Raw genomic sequence first — 12,796 nt, forward strand, 5'->3', positions numbered from 1 at the left:
CGCCGGGAGAACTGTGAGCAGAGAGAAACGAAATACTGTCCAGAAGCTGCGTGTTCTCACTGGATAACAGGGAGACGACATGAGACATACAAAGGAAAACGAAAATCCATGCACCAAAAAAACAGAGACGACACACTCAAAGACGGAAAACAAACGGAACAAGCACTCACCTGGGGAACAACGGAGGCCCAGCATGGAGCGGGCATTTCGGCAACCCCGCCCACGGCCGCGGTAATGTGCGCTCTGAAAAACATGAAGCACACGGACAGGGGGGGCGGGGACGGACAGCGGGAGGGGGGTCGGGAAGGCTTCCTCCGTTGATAATGTGCGCTCTGAAAGACATGAAGCACACGGACAGGGGGGGGCGGGAACGGACAGCGGGAGAGGGGTCGGGAAGGCTTCCTCCGTTGGCGGTCGGCCGCGGAATGAGAACACAAACATGGACGCACCAAAAAAATAAACCCCGCCCACGGCCGCGATGACGACATTGCAGAGGCGGGGATGGAAAAAATCTCGGGAACGCCCACGAATCTGGTCCGGCCATGACGGACAGATCTCTGTTCCAATGGCTAGCCTCCATTTATGGAGCTAGCCAATGAAAGCAGAGGCGGGACTAAGCCCCACACTGTAGAGACATAAGATTTCTCCTGGGCGGAGCTAGGAGCTCCGGCCCCAGGCGAAACCTAAAAAGGTCCATTGAGATTGGAACCTTCCTGGCACTGGGGACATAGGAGGAACCCTGGCCAATTGTCAGCAACCATTTGTCTTTGACAGGGAAGGCCTCTTCGATATTAACCGCTTGCGTGCTCCCGTCGGCCCTCCCTAGTCCCTAGTGCTGGAGTCCCGCCCACCCTTTAGAACACCCGCACCGCGGCGGTTAAGGCGTTAATCAAGTTTCTGGCCACAGCCCACTGGTTATCCTTCCCAGGGAACAAAGGCACCTCACCACACCCATAGCATTTGGCCTGCTATGGGAGCAACTTTCACACCTCATCAAGGGGGCTATTCACCTGCAATAGGCGAAAGTTAGAGCTCATGCAAATGGGCTATGGAAGACTTTAGGCAGGCAAAAGGTAACGTTCTAAAAGTGCCTGTTCCTTAATAGTTATTAAAACATGATGTTACTATTACATTGGACTTTGAATAACTATTAAAAATAGTTGTTTAATTTTTTTTCTAGCTGTTATGGAACCAAAACTAGTATTATTAAATATAATATTGTAACCCAGTGTTTTCTTATGGAATAGCCAACCTTGCTGCACTGAAAGTAGCTTTTGGGCCTTTTTCACTGTAAGGACATGTTTCACATTAAATTCCTACGTGTCCTACTTTGAAACACCTTGCACATTACCTTATGGTCGATAAGGCCTGCATAAAGATAAATTAATATTTCAAAGGAAGGTTTAAAATGGGATTTTGGGGCTTGCAACCACTCTTGGAAAAACACCCCGACAAGACAACCTTTTACAACCTTGACCCATGGAACCTGGTAATTTAGCTGATGGCACCACACCTCCCTTGCCGTGACTATGGCCAGCATTCTCTCACCACCGCTCAATACTCCAGTTGTTTCAGACTAATACAGAGATCACAGGTTAGTGCCGTAGCTCAGCGCCTCTCGTGTTTGGTTTCTCCTTTTATCAAGCAACCCTTACAATTTGAATTTAAATGAGGATGTTTTAGCAGAAGAGAGGAACATTTTGAGAGTTGTGTAAAGTAAAACAACATAAAAAACAGTAAACAGGATCATTATCATCAGTGAAGAAACTGACAATATGGTGCTTAGGATTTAGCACAGGGGTCAATGTTCAAATCACTAGTAAGTGAACTCAAATTTGTTTCAGTAATTCTTTTTAGACATTTTCCCCAAAGACTCACACCCCAAATAACTCTCTAAATTAACCATTTTTGTATAGGAGAAATGTTTCACCTAAGTCTAATTTTACCTTACAGAGAGTGAAAGGGTAAACTCAGTGGTGGTATTCGCAACTGGGTTTAGGGATTATGGCGATATGTCACATGTAACTGAAGGCGGGGGAATGGTAAGCATGCTCAAGTTTACTGTAAAGCATCCATGTATGGTTGCTAAAGTGATTGTGTTCTTTTGTCACAGAGTACCTCTCCTGACATAAGGAGTGTGCCTTACCACTAGAACTTGAAAGGTCCTTCTCAAAAGGATTAACACACTGCGCTCTGCTGCCTTGTGGGTAGGTATGTGCTATAGAAATACCACATACATACATATATACCTAGTAGCTTGACCTGAGCAGCAAAGCATCCCTCCGAAAATTGGGTTAGGTATCTGAGTAGCAACCAACCAAAATTCAATAGATCTGATAAATAATTAATGTTAATGTCGCTACTAAGTTTAACTAAATAGATAAACGTGTTTCCAACAGCAATGACAAATAATATGTAAGAATTTACAAAGATTAAGGGAAAAAGAAAAAACTTGTCATAGAAAATCCATAGGAAAATCTTTTACATTAAAATTATTAGTAAATAGAAAAGTAATGAAAATTTTCTAAGCAACCCTAAAAGAATTGAAGCCAAACCAACAGCCGCCATACCTTGGTTGTAAGCTATGGCTCTGCCCCGTAAAAGGATTCTTATCTGTGAGACCAACCTCAAGGCTATATTGAATTAGGGTTCCAGAAGGTCTGATATCTTTTGGGACAGACTAAAGGACAGTCCAGACATCTGGAATGAAAAGGTTCAAGTGAGACAAGGCTACAATGTAAGGCTGACCTGTAAGTGCACACGACTCTCTGATTTTGGTTTTTCCTCCTGGTCGAAACTTCCACGCACAAATTTACAATTATCATTGGTTCTTTTCAAATGCTCAGTGGGATTAGACATGAATCTGTACACATTGAGAGTTCTTTGATATTGGATTGTCTCTGCAAGGTACATCGGTCATAATTTTTAAAGACTTCCTAAAACTCTGGATAGGACATGGTTATGCAGTCATTGGATCAAGACCTTGCTTGGTTGAACAGGTTGTCCTAGTGAACTGCACAATATTTAGTCTAAAAATAATAAAACATTTATAAACACAATGAGGGGCGGCACAACCGGATACTTTTAAGAAGCTTTATTTCTCTTCACAAGACCCCACCGACGCGTTTCAGCCTCACGGCTTTTCTCACGGTCAGCAAGTCCCTTTTTAGTTTTCATTTATATACTGCCCCACATTTGCCTTGAGGTGGCATTATGGGATACGTAGTTCATGAAAAAATGTATTTAAAAACAATTGCAACAAACAAAGGACTGGTGTGTTCCTATTTGTCAATGTGTAGTACATTGCGTCCAACATTTGTTTCACTTAGGGCATGGTTTTTCAAAGTATTTTTACCTTAAAAAATTTATATTTTACGGTTTCGGGTATAGTACCCCTATTTACATCGTTTCTGGCCGGATAAGTTCATTTTTACTCCAGGTGTATGTGGAGATCTTCTCCAAAGTTCATCCCTTTGGGATGCTTTGTACGGAACCGAACAATGAGACGTGATTCCATTTGTCGAAGAAGACTAATTGTGTCCCCTCCTCTCTCTAGTTTAGTGAGCATTTTTAATCCATAGAAGCTCATTGCTCGCCAGTCCCCATTTTGACAGGTGTTCAGCTGCTTCGCTGTGGCATACAGCATGTTGGAGTTTTTCACAGCACGGATATGTTCCAGTATCCTCTTTTTGAGCATGCATGTGGTGCATCCTATATACTTCATTCCGCATCTACATTCGATGACATATACCACGTTTTTTGATGTACACGTGATATATTGCTTGATAGGCATGCTTTTACCATCCGGTTCCACCACACTTTTCATTCTTTTTCCTATTTTGCACGCTTTACATGAGGTGCAGGGCTTGAAACCTATGTTTTGTTCTGTCCACCATTTCGGTTGCTGCTTAATTTGGAAAAAGCTTTTCACCAATAGATTTTGCAGTGAAGTATTTTTTCTATACGTGAAGGAGGGATGTTCGCCAGCCATTGTGCCTATGTCCGGATCACTGGTTATTAGATGCCAATATTTTTTCATTTTTTTGGCAATTATTCCGCTCTCCTTGCTATACGTTGTGACAAATCTTGGGGGATCGTTGTCTTGTGGGGGTTTAGGCTTCTTAACCAGAGTCTCTGCTCTACTGATCTTATACACTTTGTTTTTGCAGTTTTTCAGGACATAATCTTTATATCCCCTTGACTGGAATCTGACTTTGCTTTCATGTATATGCTTTTCTGCATCTTCTGGTTTTGAACAGTTTCTTTTTAAACGTACAAACTCTCCATACGGAATACTCTTCAATAGTGCCTTGGGATGGAAGCTGGTGCCATGTAGCACACTATTCGTTGCAGTTTTTTTACGGAACAGAGTTGTTTCAAGTTTACCATTGGAGATGTAGACCTTGGTGTCTAAGAAGTCTATTTCTCTCTTGTTTGTTGAGCAGGTGAATTGTAGACCAACCTCATTGTCATTTAATCTGGTAAAGTATCTTTGAAATTGTTCATCACTGCCATTCCAGATTAGAAAAAGGTCGTCAATATATCTGACCCACAGAATTATGCGATCTAATTCATCCTGGTTGGTATCGTTCCATGCAATTGTCTTTTCCCACCATCCCATGGTGACATTGGCGTAATTTGGGGAAAATGATATTCCCATGGCCGTACTGCATTCCTGTTTGTACAGATCGTTATTAAAAAGAAACACATTGTTCATGAGACATAGTTCTATCATACTTAGCAGCATTGACGTGTGATCAAATTCTTTGATACTTCGTTGTTGCAAGAAATATTTACAAGCCTACGCTGTGTCTTATCGATGTATATAATGACACCACGTCGATTGTCACTAAAAGATAGCCCGGATCCCATGTCACATCCATTAGAGTCCTAAGAAAGTCTCCGGTGTCCTTTAAATAAGATGGCAAACTATGGGCAATTGGTGCAAGACAGGTGTCGACATACCTTGAGACATTTTCATATAATGAGCTGCATGAGGAGACAATCGGTCTCCCTGGTGGATTAATCAGTGTCTTGTGGATCTTGGGTAAAAAATAAATGCATGGAGTAATTGGATGCTCAGTTGTCATAAATTTCTTTTCCTCATCATTTATTAACCCTTTTGCATGACAACTCTGTAGTAGTTCTTTTAAATCCGACGTCATTCTTGATATTGGATTGGATTGAAGTTTACTGTAATGATGTTCAATATTAAGCTGTCTCTCAGCCTCTTTGATGTACTCACTAGTGTCCATAATAACGATATTCCCACCCTTGTCGGCGGGCTTAATCGTTATTGTTTCATTGTCCATCAGATTCTGAATTGCCTTACGTTCTTTAATAGACAGATTTTCTCTTTTATTATCCTTAATCTTCACGAGATTATCAATTTCCTCTGTCATTGCATCTGAGAACAGATCAATTTTGTTCCCTGGTGATAAGACTGGATAGAATCGAGACTTTTTCTTTAATCCAGTGTTTTTGCTTTGGTTAGTTTTAATGTTCATTTGTTCCAGCATTTGTGAATCCGTTAATGTTTCACCCATCGGATTGAACATCAATTCAAATGTCTCTCTCAAGTCAGGTAATTGTTCAATGGTCATTGTAGATTCTTCCTCTCTTGCTTGTTCTGTTGTGTTATTTATGTTATTAGATATCACTTTGTTGGCATGCATTTTCGCTAGTTTCAATTTTCTTACAAACTTGTATAGATCGATTTTCACCTGAGGATAGTCAAAATGGGCCTCGGGGCAGAATGATAAGCCTTTATTCAACACAGATTGTTCTTCAACTGTTAGTTGGTGTTGTGAAAGATTCACAATCAAATTGGTTACTTCCTGTTGCGGAGGGGATATTGTCTTCTTTCGTTGTTTTTAAAACATATATATATATATATATATATATATATATATATATATATATATATATATATATATATATATATATATATATATATATATATATATATATATATATATATATATTTTCAACCTGGAATCTTCAGGGCAGGTCGCAATGATTTCACCCTTGAGAAAGGGTGTTGTGGGGGTACTTCCTTAAAATAAATTCACCAATTAACTGTGGATTCCTTCCAGGCTTTGCAAACTTTCCTCTGATGCAGGTCTGTCCTAGTTTCCAGTTAATCCTGAACTCAGGACATAAGATCCTGAGTAAAATGCAGGAGTTCATTGCATATCAAGTGCCCCCAATCAACTAACCTATAGTAACTCAGTGTTCCCAGTGCTTCCAGTTCTTTGTGAATTTTACAAAGGCCACCAGATCCCTCATAATTTGTCAGACCTTCTATAAGCACATAGGTTTCAAGTTCCCTCAGAAAGAAAAAAAGACAGGGGCATATTAGCAAGAACCGCGTTAAAATTATTGCCGTTTTAGCGGCTGGAAACTACCACTAAAAAGTCGATAATAGGCTTGCTAATATGCGTTATAGAATTCCAATAGAAGCCCAGGTTAGATGTCCTGCACGTCTAACCTGGGCTACTATTGGAATTCTAAAATGCATATTAGCACGCCCATTATCGCTGTTTTAGCGTCAGTTTCCTGCCGCTAAAACAGCGATAATTTTAACGAGATTCTTGCTAATATGCCCCACAGTTTGTAGCAGATTCACATCTCATTATCCCTGAAGGTCAAATCAAGATTATATCTACATCACCTTTTTCTCAATGCAGCTCTATATTTCCCACCTCTCTCTACCTCTATGACACAACCTCATTTCTCTCTCCACCTCAATCCTCTCCCTGAACATCACTGTTGTTTCCATCTCACTGCTCTATGTCTTTCCACCTACTTCATCTCTCTTTAACTCATACCACTCCTTACCTCACCTCTCCATCTCTTGACCTCACCTCTCTACCCCTTTGTCTGCCTTCTCTCTACCACACCACTACCTAAGGTTTCTACTTCATTTCTCTCTCTATCTCACATCTCTCTCACTACCTAACCTCTATATTTATATCATAATTTGTTTACTAGCTCAACTCTCCACCTCCCCTCTCCCTCTCTTTCTCTCCTTCCTCTACACCACCTCTCTCATTATCTTTCTCTATTGTTTGTACATGTCATTTCATCTGTCTTTCTACTATGTCATTACCTTTTATTTCATCTATCTCTGCACCACCTTCTCCATTTCAACTCAACCTCTCTTCCCCAGCTTCTCGCTCTTCATACATTTCACTACCTCATCTTTCTCTCTCTCTCTCTCTCTCTCTCTACCTACTTCACAACTTTCTTTCTCACCCTCTCTCTCCTTATTTACTTTTGTGTCACCCTCACCTCTATTTCTCTACCTCGCCTTGTTCCCTCTACTTCAACCTCTTTTCTCTCTTCACCTCCCTCTTTCTACCATTCACCCATCTCTCGCTACCATTTGTTCTTCCTCATTACCCTCTTTCCATGGCCTGTATTTCTACACAGCTACTAATGTCGCACCCTCTACATTCCCACTCTCTCTACCTTGCATCTTGGTATAGTTTGTTTACTGCCTCAGCTCTCTATCTGTCTATATCTACCTTTCTCTTCTTTTACCTCTCCTTAGCTTACCTCTCTTTCTGCTTTACTGGGGTACAATGTAAACACACCCCATTGTGCACACCACCACTCTCCTTTCTCCTTTCTTTCTTCTTTCCTCTCCCTAGCTTTCTTTATCGTACTACCTCACTATAAAACCATCCTTGTCTTTCTACCTTCATTTCTCATCCTAACTCTTTCTCTTTCTACCAAACCTGTATCTTAACTTTATCTCTGTTGCTACTCCCATTGTCTCTACTTGGCCTCTTGCGCTATACTGTGCTTTTTACCTCCCATCTTCCACCATCTGCCATTTCACTTACTGCACAGAGTGTAAGGTCACCATCTAGCCAGAGATATGTACACAAGAGAAACACAAGAGGAGGAACAAGGCTGGGCAAGGTAGATAAGGGGAAAATTATCAGAGTTCAAGTTAACAAAAATGTGAAACTCCTCAGAACAGTGAATGTTGCAGAGCGAATGGCAGTTGCTAGAGTAGATTTCTTAGTATAGGTGGATTTATTAGTATTTACAAATATCTGGTAATTAAAGCTACAATTTCAAGTGCCAATGGCATATGTCTTTTTTCAGCAATACACATTCATCCATTAAACACTCACAAAAATTCTCTTAACACTTGTAAATAAATGAAAGCAACAAGTTCGTTAGACACTAAATTCCTTGTAAAACAGCATTACACGACGAAAAAATGTACTTCCATGCTCAAAATTACTGTATCAATGCTTGTTCACACATTCCTTTGGCACTGTCTGGCTGTGGAGGATGGGGGCTGGGTAGCTAGCATTTCTGGCTTTTTCTGCTTGCCTTATGCCTGATAATTGAATATAAAATTCAAGATAGTTGGCCATTTCAAGAGTTGAATTAGACTAGAATGGGTTATCCATTCAAGCTTTTTGTAAACAGTTGGTGGGTGTTTCAAAAATGATATCTGGTATTTTCAAGACCCTCCTGGGAGATGTAGTATGGGGAAGTATAGAATAAATATGTTTATGTTTAATATTAAAGTACATACATTTTATATATTTTGAATGTAGAACAAAAGAAGAGAATTGCTAAAGCCCTATTTCCTTAGTTTTGAATAAAATCTTAAATTATTTTGAATATATGAAATAAAATTACAATAATTCTGAGGTTTAAAATAAAAAATATATTCCCACCTATGGAATATTTATTATGAATTAATAATTATTAAACAATGTCATGTTCAGAATTATTTAAAAGTAATTTAATTATGTTTTATTACAGTGTAATGTTCCATTAAGTTTCAAATTAAAAAAAGCAGCTAACATATTTTATAATTATTTGAATTAGAATTTGATATTTTTTCATTACATTACATTTTTTATATTTGTAACCATTTTAAAAGAATTAATTTAATTCGACATTATTTGTTATGGGGTTTCATTATAAGTCCTTACTTCGATAATGTCTATGGGAGGGTGTAGCAGTATCTGTGGGTGGCCATAAGTGTTGCTGTACTACTACTGATTCTTTGTGGCAGTAGTAATTTACACTCGTAAATCTAGCTCCATCTCCTTTGACCCTTTTTTAGGGGTGGAGATGTGTAAACCTATTTTTTAATTAACATTGCAGTAGGCTTTTGTGAATTGGCAAAAGTAGTACAGTTACTCAAAAGTGCAAGACTAAATTTACACATGTAAATTACTCATAACTGTGTAAGACGACTTAGTGAATAGCTACCTATAGTGACCACTGCCATGCATACATGAGTTATCAACCATTTGAGTGATCTCCTACAAACATTCAAATTTATTTCAAAAATTGCCCCAACTTTCCTGATGTAATCCAACCTCACAATGTAATTATCCTAATAACTTTGCAGACAATTCATTCTCCTTGTTCCACTGAGCTCTTAGGAAATGTTTTTGGAAAATCAATTACCAAAGCTTTATTTGCCTTGTCTGAGCATGCTTTTCGGCAAGTGTAAAGCCTTAGAATATGTTTCTATTCTAGGTTGGCGCTTGATACAAACCTCTTGTAACTTTCAGCAGCTCAAATGACATCACAATAGACATTCTTGAGTACTCACCTTTTCTCCATGGTCGCCCTTTCCCCCAGGAGGCCCACGTTCAACTGAATCAGCTCCCGAATCACCCTAGAGGGAAATGGAAAATGTTCATAACTTTTATATGAAAATATGTTATGTCTTGTATGTCTCTGTAGTAGCCTCATCCCCACAAGCAAATACACAGGAGACTTGTTTCAGGTCAATATCAATCAATTTTACGTCACACAAGCTTAAATATCACAACTGTCTCTCCATCAAGATAACAACATTATCTCTCACAGATATGCCAAATTCCTTCCCTATCACATTCAACTTCAAAATTAACTGTACCAATCAACACATATATCTTATCTGAAGAAGAAGATCACATGTTTACTAACATAAATACATCCTTTCATCTATTCAATAAAGGAAGTATATAGTGCCAAATATAACACTTGAACCTGGACAACATCTTTGGTGTTGAAACATGCTTCACAACCACCAATACTTGTGCATTTTCCATCAAATGTCACGATGCAAGGTGGCAGCCTAGGCAGTATCTTCAAATGGATTGTCATTTTTAGTGAAAATGTGCTCTTTCTATTCCTTCATTCTGCCAGAAAACCTTTCCTTCTGCCACCCTGTACCAAGAGCTAACAAAGGATTTCTAAACTTACTCTAGACTTACGAGACAACCAGGAACATAGATCGTATAGCACAGAGATTTCCGATTGTGGATGACTACAGGTGACAGCCACCTAATGCCATAATTTAGATTTATTTATTAAACACTCCACCCAACACCCCTGATGTCTTCCTGGTCCAATGGCAGTCAACTATTAGATATTTAATATCAATTTTAGTTTATTTCTGTTCCATGTAAATAAAGAAAAATAACCATGCACAGCACACTACACCAATTTCTTCAATAGTAACATGGTATGAGCTTAGAAGAAACTATGGACTAGCACTGCAATAGGAAAACAGCCAAGACAGACTGACCTCTGTTTAAAATAATCAACACAGAATCACTTTTTAAGTTGCATCTGCCATTTCTAGGCCCTTCATGCATTTACGAACCATAACATCTTTGGGGATTCAATTTTATGCAAAGCCTACCATAGTCTGATGACAAATTTAAATCATCACATCAAATTCATTGCTTGGTTCAACTCTTATGACCACTATACTATTACACAGTGTAGCTGGTCACTCAGCTTTGACATAGTGGAGTGCCGCCGTTCCCCCCCTTTGTGATTTATTTATTTTATTTTGATTTATTTAGTGTCTCTTATATAGCGCACAGCTACCCCAACGGGGTGTCCTGGCACTCCAGCGGGTGGAATGACTCATTCTCCATAAGATTTAGCAGAAGAGGTGTGTTTTCAGAGCCTTACGAAAGGGAAGTTCTTCCTGGATTGAGCGAATGGACTGCGGAAGTTTATTCCAATGGGATGCAGCGCAAATGTGAAAAGTTTTTCCTCCTGATCGCGTCTTTTTAAATCTCGGAATAGTGAGGAGATTTTTGGAGCCGGATCGCAAGCATCTGATGTTTTTATAGGGGCGAAGGCAAGTAGAAAGATATGCAGAGCCCTTCCCCTTGATTGCCCTGTGAGCCAGTGTAAGGGCCTTAAATTCAACCCTTTTCTGTATTGGTAACCAATGGAGGGAGCGACGGTGTGGGTAGATATGTTCTCTAAGGGAAATCCCACACACTAATCGGACTGCCGCATAGATTGTGGGCTATATAGAGATGCAGCACTTCAACTGGTAAACACATAACAGGGATCTCACATTCCCACCTGAGTGGGTGTCAGCCATCTGAATCCTTAACAGTTAATGTAGCTCTGGGATGCTAGTTGGGCCAATTACTGGGGTCTTGACATGTATACATCTCTGTTGAATTACTATTCAGATCAACTTGGTGAGCTTTCGTTCTCAGTTTCTCGCATATGAAGCAACTTCCTCCACTTCATCTAACATGTGGGATTTCGGAATGGGTGAAGTTATCACTATATCGGCAACATGTCTATGACCACCCCATGCAAAATAATGCCCATGCAGGGTTTGCACACACACTATCACCAGTTTGTATTTTTTATGCAATAGACCATATTTACATTGAATGAGGGGTACCTACTTTCTTTGATAGATACAGATCTCAGAGCCAATTACATGCCTTTCAGTCCCCCACTCTTTGGACCAGGAACTTGAGCATAAATAACAGCTGCCAATGGGTTCAAACTCTGGGGCATATATAAAAGAAGTTGACGCCACCAGAATGTCACTTTTTCCAACGTTCTGGTGGCGTTAAGTCCTTCGCCTTATTTACAAGGCGGCGTTAAGCTACTTAACATGGCTTAGAGTTGCCTTGTCAATAATGCCCCATTCATGCAGTACTTGGCGTGCAATGGGTGTTGCAGTGGGCGTTCCGCAGCAACACCCATTGCTTTTTGTCACTGCCCCATATTTACAAGGCATGAATCAGCACCAAAAATATCGCCAGGGAATCTCTGGTCCTAAGCTGGTGATACGAGGTGAAATGTTTAATTTATTCTCTTATTTTCCTCTTTTCATCCTGCAGCACACATGGAAACAACAAACCACCTGTAAAGATTGTTTATGTGCAGGAAGGGTCACCTTCCTGCACATAAACAATCATTCCCTACAGCGCAGGCACCATTGCAACATGCTGCAAGGCGCGTGCACTGGTGCTAGGCAGCTTCTTTAGTGCCAGCTCTAGGGGAAACGCAGGGGTGCACCACATTCTTGTAAACACAGCGAATCCCTGCATTTGGAAACTGACAGAGCATGGCATTACCAATTTTGGCATGACACCACGCTCTGCCAGTTTCAAGTAAATATGTCCCTTTGTTTCCTTGCTTGATTGTACATGTTTGCATCCATCCCTGCCTCTTTTCAGACCATGCTATCTGTGGCTCATGAGGCTTAACAGGGACCTAGGTGTATACTTTCACTCTTAAACTTATAATTTAAATGCCAGCATGTGAGTTGGCAGTTCTCAGTAATGGTTGAGTTTTGAGGTATCAGAGATACTCCTGCCCCTTGAGGACTGAACAGGAAGGAAGCACAGCAAACAAGGTGGTGAGCACTGAGGCCTTGCTCCTGGTTCACATATGGTATATGTCATAATAAATGCTGTTTTCAAACATATTGTATCTTCTATTATTAATTCATTATCTTGTAAATAGAACTTAGGTCACAATATTTATGTCA

General features: G+C 40.0%; 1 protein-coding gene across 1 annotated transcript in view; it reads right to left on the reverse strand.

Moving 5' to 3' along the window:
• COL6A6 (collagen type VI alpha 6 chain) overlaps positions 1-12,796 on the reverse strand; it is a 633,605-nt gene that overhangs the window by 125,084 nt on the left and 495,725 nt on the right. The window contains exon 20 of the mRNA XM_078663886.1: positions 9,599-9,664. Within this exon, the coding sequence (XP_078520012.1) occupies positions 9,599-9,664 (66 nt within the window). The remainder of the gene's footprint in view (positions 1-9,598; positions 9,665-12,796) is intronic.

Source organism: Lissotriton helveticus, chromosome 10 (genome assembly GCF_964261635.1).
Source record: "Lissotriton helveticus chromosome 10, aLisHel1.1, whole genome shotgun sequence".
Classification (NCBI taxonomy): domain Eukaryota; kingdom Metazoa; phylum Chordata; class Amphibia; order Caudata; family Salamandridae; genus Lissotriton; species Lissotriton helveticus.